This window comes from Sphaeramia orbicularis, chromosome 12 (genome assembly GCF_902148855.1).
Source record: "Sphaeramia orbicularis chromosome 12, fSphaOr1.1, whole genome shotgun sequence".
In the NCBI taxonomy this organism is placed as follows: Eukaryota; Metazoa; Chordata; class Actinopteri; order Kurtiformes; family Apogonidae; genus Sphaeramia; species Sphaeramia orbicularis.
The window spans coordinates 45,993,275-46,018,008 of NC_043968.1; the positions used below are offsets into that span (position 1 = coordinate 45,993,275).

Genomic DNA, 24,734 nt, shown 5'->3' on the forward strand with positions numbered 1-24,734 from the left:
TGACTGATGTCTCAGCAGTCCTCATAGCTAAATTTTCCACGGTCAACCATTAGGGGTATTATAACAAAGTGGAAGGAATTTGGAACAACAGCAACTCAGCGATGAAGTGGTAGGTAACATAAGATTATGGTTAGGGGTTGTTTTTGAAGGGTTGGTCTTGGCCCCTCAGTTCCAGTGTGTTCAAGAAAGGAACTCTTAATGCTTCACCATACCAAGACATTTTGGACAATTTCATGCTCCCAATTTTCAGTTTGGGGTTGGCTCCTTTCTGTTCCAACATGACTGTGCACCAGTGCACAAAGCAAGGTCCATAAAGATATGGATTAGTGTGTTTAGAGGAACTTGACTGGCCTGCAGAGTTCTGACCTCAACCTGATGGACCACCTTTGAGATGAACTGGAGTGGAGGCTGAGAGCCAGGCCTTCTCGTCCAACAAATGCACTAAACACACTCCAAAACCTTGTGGAAAGCGTTCTCATAAGAGCCGAAGCTGTTATAGCTGCAAAGGATGGGCCAAATCCAAATAAAACCTTATGGATTAAGAATGGCATGTTGTTAAAGGACATGTGTGTAAAAGCAGATGTCCAAATACTTTTGGCAATATATTGTAAATGGAACAAACTCCCAGAAAACTGTAGGTCTGCAGAAACTGTCAACTCATTTAAAACAAGGTTGAAGACATTACTATTTGCTGCTGCTTTTCATTACAAACAATTGTTAATTTCCTGCACTTACACTATAGCTTTTATTTATTGTTTCATTTTAGCTGCTCTTATTCTTATGCCCTAGTTTGTTTTTGTTTTTCTTTTTAAATGATTTTTTTCTCTCCCACTTGGCTGTAATGTTTTTAATGTTTTATGTAATGTGTTTGTCCATGAAATATGCCATCCAAATAAACCTGCCTTGAGTAAAGCTTCTCTTTCAGATGTATTGTTCATGTTCAACCTCTTCAATTATTGATAAACCTGCCTATAAATGCTCACATAAACACTTTTATATTAAATGTGATCAGTTATCCGTGGGGGTGTAAGGTTTTTATCTGACCTTTTTGCATTTCTAGTAGAATTTTTTCCTTGTTTATTAGTTGTGGGCTATGTAAAACAGTATGCAGCCGACAGAATTGGGGATGTAGGCTCCATCCCTCCCCCTACCAGAGGACAAAGACTAAAATGGGTCAGACTCCGGAGTGAAGCAGATCTTCCGCACCAGCCATCATGTAATGTAGTTCATCATCCCGGAGACCAGACACAAGATGCTGCTGAGGAGAACCTTTAAATAACACTGTCCAACATGACGCGATTATTCAACACATTTTACGGATAAGTGTCTGTTTTTCAGCGTTTTGAGCAGAAATTTGAAGATTTTCCGAGTCGTGCCATCGGGGTTTTTTGTCACCGTGTCCTTTCGGGATGGGTGAACCTTCTCGCCCGCTTACAGTGAATCTGGACCGGGTGGATGTGAAGCCTTGTCGGTGGTGGTGGTGGTGAGCTCCAGACGGTCATACCAGCCGATGGATGGATGGATGGACGGATGAACGGATGCTGCGTCCTCGGTGAAAATAAAGGTACCACCGTGGAGCTGTGGAGGGAAATTAAAAATCCCATTTCCCTCAAATTACCCCCACGCTGCTGGTGTCCCACATTATAGTGACATCGGTGTAATTAAACTAGTACAGGCTCCTGTGGCAGTTAGTACACAAAGATGAAAATTAGCAAGCCATGTTTTATTGATTTTGGTGGCAAGTGGCTTTTTAAGGTTGCGTTTCGGCCTTACCAACATAAATGTTTTTTGTTTTTTTTTTTCCGATTACACGCTAAGTGGTTGTTATCTGTTAACTACACAAACTGCAGTTGCTCGACTTATTGCTGTTAGCTTGCTAACACAATTCCGATTCAGGCTGATATATACATGAAAACATATTTCATTTACATCCTCTGCCATGTTGTCTGTATTGCTATGGTCTTAAACTACTCCTCCACAGACATAGACACCACATCAGCGCCAACTTTGTGGATGAAGCGACGTGTTTTTCAGACGCTAACATTGACTGTTTTGTCTGCGGTGCGTTCAGGTGACTTTATTGATTTTATGGACACGGTTTATATCAGCACCGACTTTGTGCACTTGTCTCTGTCCTCCACTGAATCCATGACCTTTGGTTTTTTTGTTTTTGTTTTTGTTTTAATTAATAACATTAAGACGCGTGTTTTATTTGGGTCGTCTTTAAAATTTCTCCTGGTAAATACAGATCAGCTTTATCAGTTACATGAACCTATTGTCTTGTGTAACATAATACAAAACCAGTTGTGTTCAGTTTGTAAGAATACCACAGACTACATACAAAACATATTTCTGCAAAGCAATGGGGATTTCAGGTTGACTTTTCCATCCATTATTTTTAACTAATTTGCTGCATCTTAGCTCTTTACAAAGTGTAAAAGTTTTCATATTTGCATATCAAACTGCGTACATGATTAAGCATGAATGCAAGTTTCAACCACACATTCCATTTTACAGTTATAAGTCTACTGTACACTGTTCCCCATCAAGTTGGAATAAAATATTTTTACCTCTTCTCATGGAATGATGATGATAAACTTTTTTTTTTTTTTCAATCACAAGCAAGAACAAAATCATCAAGGATAAGAAAGGAAAAGAAAAAGAAAACATCAATTTCAACCAAAATAGAGAGTGCAACAAGCTAAGACCAAACAAACAAACAAACAAACAAAAATGGCATACAAAATGTACAATTATTTCAGTATAGCACATTAAATCAAATCAAAGTTTATTTCTACAGCACTTTACAACAACAAAATGAAGCCCAAAGTGTTTTACATCTAAAAGCATGATTAAATTATAAGATAAAAAAAACAGGTTAATCAAGTACCATAAATATGCATAAAACAATAGGACACAACACACATTGATAAAAGAGACCACAGATTCAAACCTAATAGTGTCTCAGTGCTAAGGGTTAAAAGCCAGTCTAAACAGGTGAGTCTTTAACCTTGACTTGACCTGGACATTAATACACAATTAATGCACATTGTGTCCGAATTTTCTCACACCCTAATTTTATGTTCTTGACTCAATTTGTGAATACCATACACAAAACTAGGTCAATTTTCAGTGACTGTGACAATATGATGTATTCCTGACAAAAAAAAGTGTAACTGGGATTTAGTATGTAGGCTAACACTGGCCTACAAGTATGATACCTCCAGATTAAAAGTAATGAAACGTTACAAAATTTGAGTCACTAATAAAGATAAATTAAGTCAAAGATGCTGGTTGGCTGTAGTTTCCAAGATACAGTCTTGCATCAACATCAGCTAACCAGCACATTTGTCATTTGTTTTCCAATTAAATTAAATAAATACAATTAATTTATTACAATTAAAGTATGTAAGATTTAGCACATTTAATCTCTGAGGCAGATCATTTCTAAAAACAAAAATGTAGACCAGCTATCATTGCACTCAGTCAAAGGTGACTACTGATGTGTATAAATAGAATAACAAAATCACTCCAACCTTATGGGTAACTGTATTTATCCCACAACTAGAAGGTGCAAAAAAGTGTCAAGTAATGAGGACAGCAGGTCATAAAAGTGCACATTTCCCATTTGCTGTATGACAGAACATAGAAAGTATTTATTCTACCAATAAAGCTAGAACCTCACAGTTTCATTCAGTCACCGTGTATGAGGAAAATTGTTTCCCTCATAGAATGTGACTTTAAAGCTCTGGAAAAAGTCAGTGAGTGGACCCTGGGTAAAGAAATAGAAGCTATCATCTGTTATGTGTCTCATTAGAACCCTCGTACACTTGTTTTTCTCAACTGCAGACAGGACCAAGGTGCAGTCACACCTGGTGACGCTAAGCAGGTTAATAGCAGGGCAGATAACAACAGCTGTAAATGAGATAAGTAATGCTACCTTGTCCCACACAGGAGACAGGCTAAAGTCCTGCACTGTGGACTGTGATCACATCTGATGGAGGACTGCTCACACTGCCAGCCTGGTGAGTCCTCAGTATTAAAAACTTCAACAGATACAAATGAATGCATCTGTTATAAGTTTAGCCGTTAATCTGATAAATAATTCAAGCAGCAAAGACTTAAAAAATCCTGTCTAAAAGACGTCAGGATTATTGTTAATCTCCTTCAAAGTGGTAGATCTGCTAGATTTCATTTAAAAAGGTCTAATCATGTGGGAGGATTGTATCTTCACGGTGTTAAAACTTCACTGACCTCGTTCACTTTCTCCACTTCTGAAGCAGCTGCCATTTTTAGATTACTATTTTTACTCCACAGTTTGATTTCATATTTAGTTCTTGTAGTTCTGTTGTCAGTTGAGACAGATCTGGGACTCAGCAACAGCAAAGTGAACATTTTGTAGTGTCACTTACAGTAAAAGCTGTCACCGAGACACACTGTTGTGGTCCTAATGCTCTGTCTGCTGCTTGCTTCTGAAACTTCTATAAATACATTTGAGCACAATCTGTGTGCAGTGAAAAGGTTTATGGAAACATCTTTTGCTTTGGAATGCGGCCTTTTCTCTGAGTGGTTTTGATGTATTGTTACATAATGCTGAGATTTACTGTTGCTTTGTTCTTGCTATAAGGGAAGTAATGATTCATGTGTTTAAATAGCTTGAACATCAGTAGTCATGGTTTTCATTTTTCTGTGGTATGAAAAATTAAAAGTTATTATTCCTGAACTTAAAACAATCTCATCCATGATTTCTGACCTGTAAAAACACATCAACTTAAATTCATGCTGTGTTTGAATAGAAACATCTTTGAGGTAACTGGCCTGTTTTCAGTACTGCATGAGCTTAGACAGTATCAGATGTTGGTTTCTATAGCATTTTATTAAAAAAAATTACACATAAAGAATAATATAAAAATACTACTTAATACTAATGCTGCTAAATAGTTGCTCAGTAATATCCAGTACTTCACATACTTACCTGTCTAATATGCATCCTCACTAAACCTGTCTTTGAAACTGTTAAATCTCATTTTTAAAATTTGCCAAAGTTTATGGAAAGCTTCAAGATTTCACATCACACTTGTAAAGGTGGTAAATGAAGTAAAGATACTGAGTTACATTTTAAAAGTGGCTGTTTTTTGTTGAGGAAAATGTAATTGAGCAACATCAATACCTGCTGAAAAGAATAACATTTATAGTATGTTACATAATAAGTCATTACTTGCCTCGACTTGCCTACGATTCAGTTTGGTTTTATGATTTACCTGTCAGTCAGATGCATAATGATTATTGACGCATCTTTATCTTATCCTTAATTTTCTGTATTACTGCATATAGATACTTTTTCTAAGTGCTTAAATATTAAATTGCATTAGTTTGTAATATAAACCCTTTCATATTTGTACTATCAAAATGTGTGTTTCTCACTTCAGTACATCTACTACTACTTTTAGTTGCTCCCTTTATGTGTCTCCACATCTGATCATTTGCTTCCATCTGACCCTGTCTCTTTCCTCTTCTACCTTCCCGTCCTCCTTCACCACATCTATAAATCTCTTCGTTCTTCCTCTTCCCTCCATCTTCATCATCCCTCTACCAATATATTCACTATCCCTCCTCTACACATGTCTGACCCATCTCATTGTGGTCTCCCTCACTTTGTCCCCAACACATCCAACTGGAGCTCTGATGTACTCCTTCTAATCCTGTCTGTCCTCGTCGTCTCCCAAAGAAAATCTCAATATCTTTAGTTCTGCCTCCTGTCATCTCTAAACCATTCAACATAGCATGTGTCACTACCATCCCGCATACATTTCTTTTATCTCTTACAGATGCTCCTTAGTCCTACATCACTCCTGACACTTTTCTCCACCTGTTCCACCCTCCTCTTCACCTCCAATCCCCCCCCCCCCCATTCCTCTGAACAGTTGACTCGCTTCAGTACATAAATATAATACGAGCAAACCACAAATTGTTCTGTTGTACATTTCAAGTAGAGGCATAAAGATTCACTTGCCTCATGTTTTAATGAATTCCACAATTTATACAGTAATAGTTAAATAATATAGTGTCTTATGTAATCAATGTATATTTGGGGAACCAAAAACACTTTAAAAGATGTCTGCTATTCTACGTGTTTATATCCACTGCATGGATTTTTATTCTGATTGGATTTTTGTATGACAGCCAGATGTGAGACCATTCTAAATTTACTCCACTGAACATCACTAGGAGGTGGATGATCACAAGCCTGTTCTTAATGCTGTGTTTTTGTCTCCTGACAGTACATTTCTGTGGATTCTCTGCTCTCATCCTGCGGCTTCAGAGGTGTTTCTGATCAGAGCTGTGTAGATCTACTGCTGCCATGACTCCTTCAGTGTACACTCGACCCCCATGGACGCTCAAACTGCTTACCGCTGCTGCTGTGTTAATGTTAATGACCTCACTTCCTGTGTCAGCTGTGGACCAAGAGACATGTTACTCCAGGCAACACCAAGGTGTTACAGTTAATGTCAGAATGGCCATGAGCAGACCAGGGACGGCCTCAGATGTCCGGGTGGTCCGGTCGGAACGGGACTGTGTTCTGGCCTGCTGTTCAGAAGAAGTAAAGCCAGGTGAGCTATGATAACAGGATGCAAATGATTCATAATGTACCATTTCAATGTGTTTAATTATAAAAGTCAAATTATTTCCTATCTGATTTACCCGTATCCAACATGCTAAACATTTTTCATCTTTATTTTAGTAATTTTTTTTCTCCCATGGTTGCACTGTTTTGAATCATGCATCAATGCTCATTTACTTTAATGACGTCTTTTTGTGTTCCTAAAGGTGCCAGGTGTAACATGGCTGTGTTCAATGCCAAAAAACACGCCAATGAGGATAACTGCTACCTGTTCCACTGTCCGACAGAGCAGGACTGTCCATTAATGAAGGCTCAGGAAGGCATCAACACCTATGATATCTATAAAGGTAAAAACAAACATCTATCATGTAAATTTCAGCAGGTAGTACAGAAGCACCATATTGTTATTTATGACCACAAAGCTGAATGTGGATCAACATAGGGGTAAAAGGCAATAATTACAATATAGGCTGACAGGGATATAACCCCCCTAATCTTCACTCTCAATTTGACTTTTATATACAGTTTCATCTATGTCAAAGAATTACACAATGTTTCATAATGTCTTCATGCATTTTGTTCATAAAAATTAGTTTCACATTCTCAAAATTTTGCCCCTACTTCATTTGAATAAAGGTTTGGCTAAGCCCACTGTCATTCTGAAATAGGTGAAACATCCTGTGTTTTGCTCGCATTTCTTTAAACAAATTACTATCATCATGGATAGCATGAAGCTAAAGATACAGTGCAGATACTTTTACATAGATTGTTGCAGGTGGGAGTTGTTTTTGTGGAACTCTTTTGCATAGGGAGGAGAGACCTGACATTAAAATGGTGAAATCCCCATAAAAGATGACTCCACAAAGAACCAAGTAAGACTGCTGTAGTCCCCAGTCCAAATCTGCTTCAAAGCTTGTCATTTTCAGTGTGTATGTGGCTGAGATTATGTTGTTGCATATTACAAGGGATATTTTAAAAGAATACCATATACTGTAGGTAGCAGAGGGGGAGGAGGATGCTGTCAAACGGTCAATCTTATTCCCACAGGACACTTCTTGTGAGTCAGTGTGTGAAAATGTGAATCTGAAAAATACATAACAACTAAAGCAGTCAGATTAATGTAGACTAGTAAAATGTATAGTGTTGTTCCTGTCCCTCTTATTTACTCACAATGCCTTTTAAGCTTCCGCACTCCAAATGTTACTGTAAAGGAAAATATTGGAAATTTCTGGGTTAATACTTAACCTTACTTAACACATACTTACATAAAATAGCAGAGAGAGGTTCACAGAAAGGACTAGAATAGTTATTCTCACAATACAGGGTTAGTTGGAACAATAAAAAAATACTAACTTTTAGAACATGGTTGTTCCCAAATAAATACAGTTTAGCATTTTTTGTAGAAGCTATTCATTATCTATTCATAATAAAATTTGTATATTGTGTAAGAAACATCACTGAGACTGAATCCTGACACTTATATTGTTGTCTGCTAACAGCTGTGTACTAAACTAATTAATGCTAACAGACATCTTAAATTAGAGTAGTTTTTATATTCATGAGGGCCAGATTATGAATGCGGAACTAACATGTATAATTCATCTCTCTGATATTTCAGAACTATTATCCTAGAAAGATATTATTTCCTGATGTACATTTTATTGGTTATTTAGTCACTATAATGTCATAATGCTATGTCTTCAAAGTCATCCTTAAACTACATTACACACACAATTTGTCTCTGTGTGCCCACGGTCAGTAATGAACATCCTAAATTCTCAGTCACTTCATATGTAATAAATAACATGGTCACTAACTTTCAGCTGTGAGTGGTTTTTAGCTTCAGAAAAAAAGAAAAATTCTGGTAGTATTTAGTAGTGATTAAAAATATAACACTCAGGACAAGGTCCCTCTGGCACTACCGCTGGGACTTCTAAGGTCATAAAACCTACAGGACCAAAATATGTGTCATTTTCCTTAAATAAAAAACAGCATATATGCTCATGCAGTTATCGCTTCTGACCCTCTGTTAGTATGTGTCTGTGAAACAATCCCCAAAAAAACATTCTGTTTCTCAAAAACACAGGATACAATAGTGCAAAGATTTTCAAATAATTCTGTTTAAAAACACCAAGTAGGAGATGTCACACAGTTTACCTTTAATGATAATGATAAACTTTATTTCAAACATAAGCAGGAATAAAATACAAAGATGAACCAAAGGCAAACTACAAATTTTAACAGAACACTCCACCATGTCAAAGGCAATAAGCCAACCAAAAAAGAAAAAAAAAAAAAGTCACACAATGTACAACTACCTCATTGTTGTTCCTCAACAACACTTTCTGTCCAAAATGGAGTAGGAAGAAGCCAAGCTTATATTGTCCTACCCCAATTTTACATGATTTATATGATAAGATGTAGGTCTGTTTCCTAGAGGACATAAAATACCTAAAGGAATGCCACTTTTATGTTTGTGTTCTCCCTCTCTCTGCAGGGTTGATTCATCCAACCACAATTAGACCTGTCACTACAACAACTGCCACAACCACCACTTCTACTACCACCACCACAGAACAAACCACCACCACTACAATGCCAGCACCGACCACAACTACAACCACAGAACCCCCCACTACTACAACAACAACCACCACCACACAAAGTACTACAACAATGCCGCCAACCACCACTATCATAACAACCACAACACCACCCACGACCACAACTGCAGCACCCCCACCCATTATTATCATAGCCACCATGCCTGCCGTAACCATGGCACCCACTACCACCACCACCACAACAACAACAGCTCCTACCACGTCCATCATCTCAACAAAAAAAACGAACAAAACCAGCAAAAAGCAAAATAAAACCACCAAGAAAGCAAAGCTTCACCCTGTTAATATCACCACATCAGCCCGAGCTGCTCCAAGCTCCACAGTGTCACTTCCTGTTTTAATGGCTGACAATGAAAAGGCTGAACTCAGAACTGGTGTTAAGTTGCAGCCAGACATTGAAGTACCCACAACCACAACCACCACAACCCCAACCACAACAACAACTACTACAACTACAACCCAAAACCCAACAACTACTTCTACAACAACCACTACTACATCTACTACTCCTGCAACTACAACTACTACTGCAACATCAACTACCACCACTACAACTACTACCACTACAACTACTACCACTCCTTCCCCCACCACCACTACCCCCTATACTCCTCCAACTACCACTACTACAACTACTCCTGTGACTACTACAACCACAACTGAACCCCCCACCACAAGGACAAGTCCAGCAGCAAGTCTGCTCATCGTACCCAAAGGCGCTGTCCAGTCAGACCACAGTCTCCAGGACCAGAGTCGGGCTAAAGTGGCTGCAGCAGGACGGGGGGCAGTGAAGAGTGGGATGGTGGCATTCATGGTGCTGGGGCTGGCTGTACTCACGCTGGCTCTGGCCGTCGGTGGCCGCAAAGCTATGGAGTCCTTTGACAGACGCCATTACACAAGACTGGAGCTCAATGACCTGCACTATGAAGTGTAAGGACAGAATGCAATGCAACAAAACACTTCACAGGTCTTTGTTCATAATGGACAGATTTTACATTCTTAAATCATCTGATAACTTATAAATCTCTAAACAGCACAGTCACACAGTAATTGAATATCTGTTTCACTTTGTTACGATATATCACAACCACAGAGAGTCTTGGATTTAGCCCAGAAGGTGTGCATTATTTTAAGATAACAATACCTGATCCATGGGCAGCAGGCCTATTCCTTCCAATGTAGGTAAAGTTTTAATGGCACTGAACGGTGTGAGACTAATACTTTTTTGATCCTGTTTGAATTATGCCATCAATTAATATAATGTTTATCAATTTAAATGAATTTTTTAGAAGCCAAAAAAGTCGCAATAAAGATAGTAAGGTATTATCTACTTTTGAGTGAAACACCTTAGCATACTACAGTAATCGTATACCTGCATACTCATTACATCACCAACACTGAAAGGGCCGGTACCTTGACTCATCTCACCTCGTTGTTTGAGAACAAGTGAAAAAGTGTTAAAAGACTGGAAAACCACTACAAGTCTGGTCATGTTGAAGTTGCAGAGACATTTTCAGTTCCTCGCAGTAGCTTGTGAAGAGAAAAGCATTGACGTCACTTAGGCGAGTTTCAGGTGTGTAGTCTAATTATGTGTATGTGTAGTGCTGTAATTTTCTTGGAAAATAAGTGATATTATAATGCAAACAGGATCAAAACATCATTTTTCTCTTGCCATAGACCACTGTGCTTATTTTTTTCCAAAGTAGGGTCCCATGGGACACACTGGAAGGACTTCACCTGTTTGTTCTACATATGTGTGAGAGCGTGGCTACCTCCTGTCACCAGTATTTTGAAACAGTTTCCTAAGATTTGTCGAGGAGTAGTTGTAGAAGTCTCATGTTCTCTCAGGACCCTTGAATTACAACATGCTGAGAGGTAATTATGGAATGATGACTAAAAACTTATCAGGCACTGCTTGGGGTTGGGCAGATCTATGTTTAAAGTCACACATTCACTAGTAAACTAAGTGCAGTTTACTTTATTTTAAAAGCCTAAAAAGGTTGTGGCTAAAGTTCGACTGTAACTGATGTTAAGATATCCCATCAAGTGTTTGGAATAATATAATAATGATTTAATATTGTTGTTTCCTTTCATTTCATCATAGACTATATCAAACATTTTTTCCCGTAACAGTAAAAAAATGTGAGAAATATTTTAAATATCTTCTGTGTCGTAAGAGTTAAATCCAAACATAACATTTTGTCTGAATTTCAGAAGATTGCCATGACGTCTTTTTAAATACTGGTGGGGTAGCCACATTTTTGCATATGTCTTATAAACAAATCAGGTTTCCTTCACAGATCGGGTAGTGACATAAAATGCTGAGATTTAATGTCCTTTAGTTTTGTTTAAAGAAGAATGTCAGCACTCTGTAAGAAGGATAAGTCAGACTGTGGTTTTAAAAATAATACACTGCATTATGGGGAATTTGTGTTGATGGGTTATGCACCTTGTTTTTTGTCAATAAGAATGGGCAATAAGGATATGAATGTCAACTCTGCAAATCAAGAAATGTTACCATATAAAAATCCCATATTGCCTACAATCATACAGCAACAGCTTTCACATTCTGTGCTGTGAAATGTAAAGGAACATGTTTCCTTCTCAAGCTTGAAAGTATGACAATAATATCATTTTTCACGCCCCCTCTTTTTTTTTCACAGAGATCATTGTGTGTTCTCTGTACTTTGAACTCTGATCAGCTCTGCTTAACTGAAACAACTTACACTCTACAGGTTTGATACTCAGAAATGTTAGTTTTTTAACATCTTCTAGTTTTCTGGCTTTTATTTTTAATTGCAGAACCTTGGGCCATTCAATCCACAGATTTTGACTTTATAACCTGAGAATTAGCCTTTTTTCAGTGCTCTGATTGTATTTTTTATTATGTTGAACAAATATGAATAGTATTTTCCAAATCCTGGCTTTTTTGGTCCTTAAATGCCACTTTTTTCTGTTGGCATTTAGTTTTTTTTTGTTTTGTTTTGTTTTGTTTTTTGCATTAAATTGTATGTTTTCATAAAGACTCATTTCAGTATTTAGAATTTGATCTAAGAATTACATTTTTACTTAGAATTTCTTTTTGTTTGTTTTTAGAATTTTGACTTTTATTCAGCATTAGCTAAGAGAAAAATACAACAACATTTGTGTTTTTCTCATTATAACCTGAAACTTTACTTCTTATAATGTCAGTGTGACATCCCTTCTATTACTTCAGATTTAACTGAAACTTGTAATGGTATGATAGCTAAATGCTTTATCTTATTAAATCACAAAAATGTTCCCATTATTTAGAAAAGTATCCTCTGTTTAGAAGTATGTGTTTATTTGGTCACTGTGGGAGCAAAACTTAAGCTTTACCTGCAAAAATTTGTCATTGATCTGATGTTGGTTTTTCTTCATGCACTGCCTTCTTTAAGATGAGTTCAGAACAGAGAAAGTCCTACTATTACCATTTTAATATTTTAAACCCCCTGCAGATGAGTTAGATGAGCTTGTTTTTGTGCTGTAAACTGTAGACAAACACTTCAGCTGGCAATGGAAAACAATGAAAACAAAAAGCAATATTTTTATTCCCCGATACTCAGGAAGCCTCTGGAGTTGAATTCTGTAAAGAAACTATGAGCTGAGCGACACACAGTTGCCATGGGGTTAACCCTTTGTGTATAAGGTGTACACCTGCATGTCTTTTACTTCTACATGCTTCAGCCATATGAGCTTGTGATTAAATCACCAACTCAGTCTAGATGTCTGCCTCACTATCTCACTGTGTGGTTTTTGTATTCCGTCCACATATTCTGTTTCACATGTGGATCAAAATTGAAACTGGATGCAATTCTTTGAAAATCGATGCACTATTGTATCCTGTGTTTTTGATAAGTATGATCTGCTTCTTTTTAAATAGTAAAATGTTTTTTCATAGGTAAGAGTACACTGGCTGCGCACTATTTTCCTATACGTACGTTTGTATTGGATGTCAGCGTCAGGCAGCGTGTGGACTGGACTGAACCTGCTAGAGCATCAGTTCACCAGCAGGGGGCAGCAGCTGCCTGATGAATGTCACTGAACTGAAGACGCCTGTCCTGCACTGCACCTCAGTTATTACTATTATTATTATTAGGCTATTATCACTTGTACTGCTTTGATTTTTAATAATGTTCAATAACTTACATAGATGGTAATAGTTTGGTCTTGTTTTGTGAAGTGATGCTTTTGCATAAGTTTGGAATTTGATGTTTTGTTCTTGTAAGGATTAAAAAAAATGTGATTTTTGATGTGTTGTCTCTGTGGTGTTCATTCAGTCGTCTTCTGAACAGCTTTATCCTCCAGAGGGTCCCAGAGTGTCTGCAGGCAGATTCCTCTGCAGAGGGTCGCGGGGTGCTGGAGCCTACCTCAGCTACCTATGGACGAAGGTGAAGGCTGTGGTGGGAAGTTCTGTAAAATTAACCCTGTCAGATTGTGGGTGTTTTTTTCTTGTGTTTTGACAAGATGTCTCATCAATTTGGGGTACAAAAAAAGACATTAAAAAAAAATCATTGTTTCTGACTCAAACATTTACAATATTTTATCTTTTTTCAGTTTCTACGTTTTTTTTAAAGTTTATTTGGAAGGGACATTGCACATTAATGAACAATACAGTACTAATATAAATATACAATAGTTGACATAACTGCTAAATTGCATCTGTAATCCCCTGGCAAGCAACAGACAAACAAAACACATCTTAGGAAAAGTGCAGCCCAGTCACAGTAAATACGGTGTAAAGTGCATGTGAGAAGACCAAGAATAAATGTGTTGTTATTGTTATGTATTATTTTGATATGTATATGAATAATATAGAAAATGAGACACAAAACACTAAAACAGACTTACCATTCACTCACTAAAACATTTTGTCACTTTTTGCTATTTTGTTTTTTATAGAGAACAGTTTTTAACCTCCAGTAGGATCACGTGATCACCACATCAGAGGGTCACTCTAATATTTAATCTATCACAAAATAATTTCCCTTAATCTCAGATTTCATGATGGGAATTTTCCGATTATTTGTTTCACACTTGTAATTTAATCACACAAGTTTTTTTTTTTTTTTTTTTTTTAATGTATCATTCAGTAATCTCATTTGTTCTCTAAACTTTGTCAACATTGGGGTTGTTTTTATCGTTTTGTTATGATTAAATCTAATATTTCTGACTGTTCCGTTGCGCAACTTTAAAAGTTATCCTAAATAAATTTGTCATAATATGTCCTATTTTCTTCTTCTTCTTCTTCTTTTTTTTTTTTTTTTTACTTCAACAGTATCCTGTAATCACTTTGTTAGAGGTGTGCTTTTTATTTCCATCCTATAGACAGTATTTGCTATTACATTCAGAGATTAAAAGATTATTATTATGTGTGCATTTATTCTTATATATAGAACAGAGCATAGAAGCTGATCATGTCCCTGTTGCCTGAAGCTGTTGCTCCTCCTGTCTGTGTGTGTGTGTGTGTGTGTGTGTGTGTGTGTGTGTGTGTGTGTGTGTGTGTGTGTGTGTGTGTGTGTGTGTGTGTGTGTGTGTGTGTGTGTGTGTGTGTGCTGCAGCTGTACTTGGGGTAAACTCTCAGTCTGTGATAAACTAGTCCCACTGGAATGTGCCTGTTTCTGCCGAACTTCGTCTCGTTCAGCGGCGGATTCATATTTTTTAGCGTCTGGGATGTGTTAGCTTCTCATTTAGCAGTAGTAAAACGAGCGGGTGGCGGGGCGTTTTCCGTGTTGTAACATTATCTTTGGCTTGAGAGCATGAAATCAGCACAACAATAGAGAACAGGGGAGCCGAGGAGCGAGGTGGCGGTGGAGGTGGATGAAGGAGCGGAGGGAGGGGGGGAGGCGGGGGGAGCAGCTTCCTCACAGCGGAAGGAGACGACGGATCTCCTGCAGGACAATGTGAGACACAGAGAGTTGATCCAACGCAGTTAGCAAGAAGACAGCCAGCCAGGATGGAAGTGGGAATAATTTAATGCGCATTACAGCTGCATTCATAACTGACTATCGTTGAAAAATCCGCAATTCAGCTAGAGGAAGCCGCCGCAGCGATGGGAATACTGCGCTGAGGAGAAAGCGGCGGCAGGGCCAAGAAAAGGGAGAAAGATGGGTGTCGTGCTGCGGAGTCTGTTGTTGTGTAGTTTTTGTTTGCTCATACAAGGTGAGTTTCTTTAAAAATTCGCATTTCAGCTTTGATTTTCGTTTGTGTACCATACGTAGGCGAATCCAAGTATAGTTAACAGGCGGGGGAAACCGGTTTAATGTTGGCTTATCGGGGGTATTTTCGGGCCAGGGCCCACTCTGGGGGTTGATTTCTGCCTAGCAGTGCTAACATTAGCCAGGCAGCTATGCGTGCTTATCTGCGCTCCTGCTGCTGGAGCAGAGAATGAAACCACAAATAGCTTCTGTTAGCCAACTTAGCTGGAAAAATATCCAACTACACTTTACAGCCATGTTAGCTCTGATTTAGTCCACATTATCAGACTCGATGATACATTTGAGCTAAGTTAACAGTGGCTAACTTTAGATTTAGTAACTTAAACAGCATGAAACCATTATTTGAAACCTTAGATGTAGGGAACAGCAGCAGCTAGCACAACAAACGACCTGGGAAGCAAGTCCTTCAGTTGGATACCTACTACGAGTAGTTTGAGAAAGCTAACGATTTGATCGGCTCATAACTCTCCTTTGGTAATCTTCAAATCACAAGTATCTTGAAATCCATCCAGTTAATTTAGTCTGTGTCCCAGTTGGACTACTTGTCAAGGTGTTATGCGAGGATATCACCTAACTAATCATATCTGCAAAACTTCAAAGTTATGTCCAACTTGATTCAACAAAGGCTTGCATTACAACAATTTCGTAGTTTTTATAGACGATTATGTAGGTTTGTGTCACTCTGATAAATGTAAATACGTGTCAACAAGTGATAGTATTTGCCTCTCATTTATACATATATATATATATATATATATATATATATATATATATATATATATATATATATATATATATATATATATATATATATCTTTGCCCTTTTAAGATACGTAAGAGTAAACAATTGAAGTTCTTTGATTGGCGTAAATAAGTTGTTCTGTTATGTTAATTTCCAAATGCACACTTTATCTGCCAAAAACATGTTTTCATCTTGAAAATTGAGAATTGTCTATTTTGACCAGGTTTTAGTTTGGGTTTGGATTGAAAAGGGCATTTGATAAGAAATATGAATGTATGAAGGCAACATCTTTATTTACAGCCCAGCTTATTCATGTGTAGAAAATCCTTCAAATTAAGGAGCTGAAACAATTTAACCAATCTTTTCACCTGCAGTTTTCATTTTGGCACTTGAGAAATTGTTCCTGCCTGTGGTGTGATTCACATGTGTAACAGGCCTGTATTTGGTTTATTTACCACATGTTGGTGTTTTACATGGCAGACTTGTGCTTGTTTCTCTTCACTGTTACTTGTTCTTGTTTGTTGATGTTTTATTGACCAATCTATTAATTGATGAAGTTTCAGTGAAGTATCAGTAGAAGCAAATTTCCTGATATTTTCACTTTGCACTTTCATTGTAAGCAGCTTGAGAGGACCTGAGTTCAACGTTTTGATGTTGTGATTTAGTAAATATTTGGAGAAGGAAATTCCCCTGGAGTGAAGTGAAAGCAGGCTGTGAGCCGGAGCTGCGGGGCTCTCTGTGACCTCGTCAACGATGCGGTTGCGTATAGCGGTGGATGTGTCAAATTATGGGTTCGGCACTGTGCCCAGATCCAACAGAGAGGAAGCAGAGTCCCCGGCTGCTTCTCGCCTCCTCAACGTTTCAGCAGCTCATCAGGTTCACAAAGTTGAATTCATACCTTTTCTTTTTGAAAGCTTCAGTAGATGTTGAATTCTTTGGCGGAAGTTAGAAAGCACAGATTAAGACTGCACAGATTTATGGGCTGACATTTTAGGACACTGTGGCAGGTTTTTCTTGGTGAATGTGTAGTGACACAAGGGCCGCAGTACATGCCCCCTCCCCACATTATTGGGGCCAAGTTCTGCTTGTAACAATAGTTTGCAAATCATCCAATTGCTGCTGATTAATCAGCCTGTGACTTATTTAAATAATTTGCACTGACCTCCCAGTGACTTATTAGTTTCTGATCATTATAGGCAACTGTAAGAATCAACTCACAGACACAGACTGGAAATGGCTCAGCAGAAGGTGATGCTTCAGATTTTGAACAGTGTAAAAATGGTGATGTACTCATGTACTCTGCCACAGATATAAATGTACTTTTTTAATTTGCTTAAATATACTTAATTGCGTGTATGGTCCTTGTCATATTCATATTGTGAAGTTGTAGTGTGAGCAGAAGTGATTAAAGAATATATATATATATATATATATATATATATATATATATGTGTGTGTGTGTGTGTGTGTGTACACACACTGAATATAGTACTGAGTGCAGTTGCCCATGTTTTGGAAGCATTCATAGCCAAACACTCAATCACTGTGGTCACACCTGTACAGTGTGACAAAGTAAAGAGACATGTAGTAAAATCAATTGATTTCACCAGACATGTGCTAATGTGTGTTTTTATGTTGAGACTCGCACTGTTCTTCAGCACAGAACTACTTAAACCAACAATTACACAGACAAATCTTTTAAACTGAAATAAGATTGAGCTATTGTCATTGGCATATTGGGAAGTTTTTTCTGTTTAAAGTCACTGACACTGTCCTCACTAATGCAGTGTGTCCGCTGGTAAGGTTTTGCCGTGGCACGCCGCCACACCATACATTTGATACAAAAAAAATCAATTATAGGCCTACACATCATGCTATGCATATTAAAGTCCTGAATTAAAAAATGTAAGGTTTTACAACACGGTATAGTGGTTGCAGTGGTAGCGTCTTTGATCTTTATGGGTTGGTTCTGCTGCCTGTCACTACTAGATCAACTGCCCATTTGCCCATGCGTGACAGTTACCCTACTTGGACAAACTGCCTGAAATGTGTTGCTGGAGATGTTCAGAGACATTCTGTGCTGTAGATGACTATGTCATTGAGTGTATCAGGACTTAATTATAAATACTACTACTAATAATAATAATAATGAAAATCATTATTAGATGTTATTATTAAATACTGTTGCAATGTAGTTCTTTCTTTAAAAATGAAGAAGAGAAACTGACCCCCCACCCCCTGGATGACACAATGCCAAACCAAGAGATAAATTCCACAGGAAACAATGCTAATTGTAATATTTAAAAAAGTTTTCTATGCAGGGTTTGCATGTGCGCATAGTGATCTGTTGGCATTAGCTGACTGTATGTCTAAGTTCGCTTTGTGTTTTGGAAACAATGACACCTGTACTCGATGCCTGACTGGGTCTCATCACTCGCTATTTGTCATGAATTCTCTTGCCTCTGTCATGTGATCCTCTCTGGAAGAAGATGAGGCAGTAGCTTTGACAACCATGAGCAACTAAATATCTGGTCATGCTTTTTGCTATCACTGTTCTTCCTCCTCAGTTTTCTTAAATGAGCAGCCATCCAATCCCCTGTTTCCTGTTTATACTGACATACACATACCAGTTATATGTGAATTGTCATGTGACAGGTTACAATGTAGGTATTTTTTCTGAATCTTTGCTAAAATGCTCATCTGGACAGAGATTGTTTCATTCTAAAATGCTGTTTTGAAATGTTCTGAAACATATTAGTGTGGATGTAACCTGAGAGTTTGTGTTTATGTTCCTCATATAAATAGGTATGTAGGTGTACTAGGATTTTGCTCGAGATTTTCAGTTGTTACTGTTTGTGTGAACTTGTTTTTTGTGTTTTAGGTGTGCCACTGCTGCTGTATGCAAACAGACGGGACCTGCGGCTCGTGGATGCAGCACATGAGAAGGCCAACGCCACGGTGGTGGTGGGGGGGCTGGAGGATGCTGCCGCTGTGGACTATGTCTACTCCCAGGGCCTCATTTACTGGAGCGATGTGAGTGAGGAGGCCATCAAACGCACTGTCTTCAATCAGTCAGGGGCCAGCGCGGTGCAGACGGTGGTACCGGGCCTGGCCTCCCCTGATGGACTCGCCTGTGATTGGATAGGGAGTAAACTTTACTGGACAGACTCAGAAACCAATCGAATTGAGGTGGCAGAGCTGGATGGATCTCTGAGGAAAGTTTTATTCTGGCAAGAGCTGGACCAGCCAAGGGCCATCGCTCTGGATCCAGGACGAGGGTAAGTCTGGATAATGAGGAGGGTTCAGAGTAGAGGTGTCACAGGTGTGTGAAAACATGCCAACAGTGTCATCCAAGTGGTTTTAAGAAGGAGCATAGGGATTTGCCCAGAGGCTGGTTCTCAGTAAGTTGTATCCTGGAGCCTTTGTCTGTTATGATTGTAGTTATCTAAATGAAGTTACATTTTACTCAATCTGACAATAATGATGTTCGCTGAAGTACATATAAGATCAGTTTTGTTGGTTAGGAAAGCAATATGAGCAGTTTAAGGCATCATTTTCACAGACACACACCAAATGACATTTTATTTGTTGAATAGTCATGATAAAGATCCAGGAGCATTATCAGTCACTACATTTACATGCAAGCTAATATTCCTCCATTTCACAAAATACAACAAGTGTCCAAATTGGATACAGGTCATGTAAACAGAATATTCTGTTAGGATATAGCTAATTATGCTTTTTTATGATGTGCATTTGGAAATATATCTGTTCAAGTTTTTACTGTAGCTGATGGCATGTATCCCTGCTGTTAATGGTCATTTGGGGAATTATGAATGAGATGGGTGGTTCCTTGTAGGGCTGAGATACAAGTATATGACACAATTAGAAAAGCAGCAAAAAAAAAAAAGCTACTTCACAGAAAATAATGAAAGATAAGACGACAACAGATGTTCCATATAATACCAGGAAAAAAGTGAGAAATGTCCAAATGACATACATTTTATGAAGAAAATAATAAACAGATCAGCAGATTGTTCAAGTTGAGCTGTGGATTAACTGCACATATTTTCTTTCTGAAATATCAGTTTGAGTCACTATTGAGGCAGGAAAGGGTCCTAGTTTTAAATATGAATCCATGAATCTGTTGTCTTTTTCTTTTTTATATTAGTGTAATTATCTTTTTTTATTGTTTGACCTAATGGCAAAATGAAGAATCAAAGTACAAGCATATTGTATTTCCTCTAATTTTTAAATTAAACAATGCATTGGTAAGTGGCGAATTATTCAGTTAGGAATATTAATTTCTGGTTATTCTTTGGAGAATAAAGAAAATCATCAGTGTTTAGAGTTGACATCTAACATGAACTTAAGTTTTTACATTGAACAGTGATATTATCAGTAGAAACGAGCTCAGCGTCTGTTTGTGACAGAAACCTTTTGACACTGAGAACCCAGCGGGACAGAGTGTCACTTTGTGTTGCTCCTGAATGCACCTTGAGGCTTTGAATCTGTGAACAGGAGGTGGGGGTGTGTGTTGGTGACTGCTTTGTCTGCAGCTCTGTCCTGGATCAGATTGGGTTGCAGGGAGGCTGAGCTGCTCCTCCAGCCCCGCTGCCCGTCCACTGGATTCTTCTGGAATACTGAACAACAGTGTCAGTGTTGAGGGGTTTTTTTTTCTGTCCATTTGGAGGCGAAGCGTTCACTGTCGGCAGCTGAGGAATGTATTGTATCAGTTCGAGATAGAGAGCATCTGCAGGAGGATAAACACGAACACCACCAGTACCAATACACCTGAGCCTTTAGTTTAGAGGGAAATGAATGATGTTCTCAGAAGCACAGACATGTTACATAATCAAATTACACATACAGTACATTCAGAAATTTTGGGACCTCCATTTTTTTCAGAAGGAAAGACCTTCAGAGAAAATACTGTTAACTTTTTTTTTTCCTCAACATTATGGTACAATATACTACATCCTCCAGTACAGTATTCGCCAAATAAAGCCGTAGAGGGTGTAGAAACAGTCTGTTCTGCTACACAGGGTTTGTAAGTAATCAGCAAAAGACAGGATGCATGGAGTTGTTTACATGTACTTTTAAAGTTGAATTTCCTTCCATTGCAACAGAGAAGCTACAAGTTGTTAACCCATAACCTGTTCCCTGGAAAAACGGCATTTTCAGACTCTGAAACTGAAATTATTTTTTGTTTTTGGTAACCTAAACTTTTTTAACCTCTGGCAGTTTACCTTTGTTTGATTTCAGGTCACTCACAGGACTTGAACCGCTTCAATTACAACAAAACAGGAAAAATGAGTGCTCTACTTTTGACCTTTTTAGAGTTTACAATAAATCCAAGTGCAACTTAGTGTTAAACACAGATCAAGTCTTACACAGTTTATCAGTACAGCATGAGAACATTTGTAAATGCCACAAATTGCTAGCATAAAATGAAGCATTAGGGCTGTGCCATACAGTAAACATCTCCTGGTCCATTATGATCTATAATTTTGTAACAGTAAAGGTGCCAGTAGAGAATTTATTCTGTAAATTCAGTGATGAAATTGCTTAAAATGACCATACTTTGTATCACATTTAAATATTTTTCTCTTTTAGTTGGACCTTCCCTTCAAATAACTGGTGTTTAGAATTACCCCATTCTGTTTCACTACAGGTTTCTTTATGTTGCCTCTATACCAGTTTATTTAAAAGTGCATCACATCTTACTTATCTGATCAGGGCAAATGGACTGATGGACTAGTTAAATCACCTCTTGAACTTTGTGCTCCATGTCACTGTCATGGATCATCTGAGTTTAATTCTGAAGAGTTGCTGGTTCAGTGTCCAGGTTGTACACAGTTTCTCAGGTTGGTAATTTTTTAGTGATGATATTAACTTCTGTATCATCAGGATTACATATAGATTGTGTTACAGTAAGGATCACCGAATGATTTCACACACCATACTTAATACCAACATCAGAGGCACACAGTATATATGTGCAGACTGGTGACATATTAAAGGAAAAAAACATTAAAATACTTTAGTAAGGTGTCGTTCCACCTCCTGCTTTAAGAACAACTTCAGTGTGAACTTCACTGGAAAACTAAAAACTTAAAACGCCAACTGAGAGAAGAATGACTATGGTGGTTAATAACGCTGTCTAACACATCTGTTCAAAACCTTGTTGAACTGGTTTCATATCTGGTTACTGTGAAGGCCATAGCATGATTCACATAATTCTCATACTCAACGAACCATTCAGTGAGTCCTCATACCCTGTTGACAAGGGTATTTTCTAAGAGGCCACTCCCATCTGATGCTGATGCTCAGAAATGTATCATAAGAGTTTTATTTTTCAGCACATCTATATTTTTATTTACATGAATCTGTTTTGAAACTTAAAAAGTACAGATTGATTTATTACAATGTGGTTTAACTTCATTTATGCCAGCTCTTAAGTTTTAGTGCCCTAGCATTTTTACAATCAAAACCATTTGTAACATAAAAAAGAGAAGTTTCCTACTATTAATATTCTTTTATGATCATTAATAAAAAAAAAAAAAAAACATAGACACTTGGGGCCAAAAAAAAGTATTGAAGTTTGATAATCCAGCCTTACTCTCTTTGGGCTTGTCCTTTAATTTAGCCCCTTTTCCACCAGATTCCCAGGAACTTATTTACCTGGTCGAAGGAATTCCTGGCAATCTGTGTGCTTTGCGTTTCCACCTCATAGTTCCTGAAAAATTATCCAAATGAGGCTCGGTCGTTTCAAGTCACCAACTCGAAGTCCTGTTACATTTCTTTTGAAAGTATTCAGCAAATATGTTCAACAAGGTTCAGGTTTATAATCCAGAGGGAATCTGAAAAGTCCCACCCCCCTACCAGGAACTTTTTTCAGGGAAAGTTTGCAGTTCAGGGATTTTACCCAGGTAATTTCAGTTGTGCTGTTGCAATTAGGTGACATAATCGACCATGAAAATTAGTCAACAGCAATTTTTTTTTAATCAACGCATCTGTTTACTATTGACCGCCTACTTATTTTTGGTCTCCCATCTCAAACGCACTGGGAATGGGATCTCCCTGCGACCGCTGGCAGAGACGAGCCCCAGGTACCTTGGCTTTGTGCCACAGGTGCTGCACCTGGGGAATCCATGCCGGTGCCTTGATAGGCGCCTGCTGTCTCTCTTGATTTAGGTAGTAGGCTAGTCCAGACTCTGACTAATATGGTATAGCCCAGGGGTCGGCAACCCGCTGCTCCGGAGCCGCATGCGGCTCTTTCATCCTTATGTTGCGGCTCTGCGTGGCTTGGGAAAATAAATTATAAGTGTCCGATTGAAGTGTATGTTATTTGTCTCAAAAACGTGTATCATGTCTTCTTATTAAGTCAAAGTTTTTAACTTCTTTCTTCAGACCTTGTGCAATTTCGGTGATCAGCATTCGCCTTCTTCAGAAACGTTTGACAGCACTTGACGTGGCAGCCAGCATGCGCGGAATGCCCTGCGACACCAAAACTGCACAATATCTGAACAAAGTATTTTATTTGTGTTTGTTTAATTGTAGTTGTAAATTGTAAGATTATTGTGATCTCGAAATATTAAAATAAAATTATATATATATATATATATATATATATATAGTATTATTTTTTGTCGCTCAAAATATGCGTCACACTCTCCAACAGCCCGCCAAAACGCTGTATATTTATCGAGACTTTCAACCCCAGGTAGGCCAAGTATGGAGAAATCTAAGAAAAGAAAAATATCTGAAGAAAATAGAACATTTAATGATGCCAGGTGCCATGGCACGACCAAGGTGCCGCGGTACCTCGGGGCCAACGCTAGGTGCTGTGGCACTGCAGTACTACGGCTCAGTGTCAGGTGCCATGGCACCGTGGTGCCACCGGTGCCGCGGCACCACCGGCACCTCGAGCCGCAGCACCAAGCTGTGGTACCGGTAAAATCGTTGGATAAGCTGCAGTGTTTAAAGTGTGGGAAAAAAGTAGCGGCTTATAGTCCGGAATTTACGGTATATATAGGCTAACATCTTCATTTCAGATGTCAAAAAGTGTTTGCGGCTCCCAGTGTTGTCTTTTCCGTGGAAACCGGGTCGAAATGGCTCTTTGAGTGTTTAAGGTTGCTGACCCCTGGTATAGCCTAATGGAAATGCAGATGCTTATGCTTAGATTGTTAATAGGCCACACATTGTTTTTGAACAGTTTACTTAATGAGCTTCCAACAAAAGTAGGCTGTGAAGTTTAAGGTGAAAGCTCAGACAGGATATTAGGAATGGGTTCTCCATGTCTACATCAGTAGGCTCATTGTGTATTTTTCTCTTCTCTTTTTGTTAGTTGTAGGCCAAGTAGTCTGGTTGAATTCATCCTTCCAATGAAGGACTGCACGCCACAACATGCAGCAGTACTCACTGACAGTGTCCTGAAAATGATTGTGAGAGATATGAGACCATACTTGCACCATATATATATTTGCCCTGTTAAACAAATACTC

The 24,734-nt window shown here is 38.3% G+C and overlaps 2 protein-coding genes across 4 annotated transcripts in view; both read left to right on the top strand.

The window, feature by feature from the left end:
• The first annotated feature begins 1,045 nt into the window (after positions 1–1,045).
• On the top strand, positions 1,046–13,520 carry mansc1 (MANSC domain containing 1). Of its 2 annotated transcripts, XM_030150246.1 has the most exons (5): positions 1,046–1,564; positions 3,955–4,025; positions 6,282–6,611; positions 6,829–6,969; positions 9,120–13,520. In XM_030150246.1, the coding sequence occupies exons 3-5, from the start codon at positions 6,362–6,364 to the stop codon at positions 10,178–10,180; spliced, it is 1,452 nt and encodes a 483-aa protein (XP_030006106.1). In that variant the 5' UTR covers positions 1,046–1,564; positions 3,955–4,025; positions 6,282–6,361; the 3' UTR covers positions 10,181–13,520. The 2 variants fall into 2 exon arrangements, with proteins under 2 accessions (XP_030006106.1, XP_030006107.1); XM_030150247.1 differs by lacking the exon at positions 3,955–4,025.
• Positions 13,521–15,374: 1,854 nt separating this feature from the next.
• Positions 15,375–24,734, top strand: part of lrp6 (low density lipoprotein receptor-related protein 6) — a 57,803-nt gene continuing 48,443 nt past the window's right edge. For both annotated transcript variants that reach the window (XR_003936799.1, XM_030149078.1), the window contains exons 1-2: positions 15,375–15,429; positions 19,109–19,505. Coding sequence is in view for 1 of the 2 variants with exons in the window: in XM_030149078.1 (XP_030004938.1) it covers positions 15,375–15,429; positions 19,109–19,505 (452 nt within the window). In the remaining variant the exon portion in view is untranslated. The remainder of the gene's footprint in view (positions 15,430–19,108; positions 19,506–24,734) is intronic.

Bases quoted from the DNA above. Each gene is read 5' to 3' on its own strand.
- mansc1 (XM_030150246.1), top strand. From the start codon at position 6,362: ATGACTCCTTCAGTGTACACTCGACCCCCATGGACGCTCAAACTGCTT. The intron at 6,612-6,828 runs GTGAGCTATGAT...GTGTTCCTAAAG, and splicing joins TTCAGAAGAAGTAAAGCCAG to GTGCCAGGTGTAACATGGCT. The intron at 6,970-9,119 runs GTAAAAACAAAC...CTCTCTCTGCAG, and splicing joins CACCTATGATATCTATAAAG to GGTTGATTCATCCAACCACA.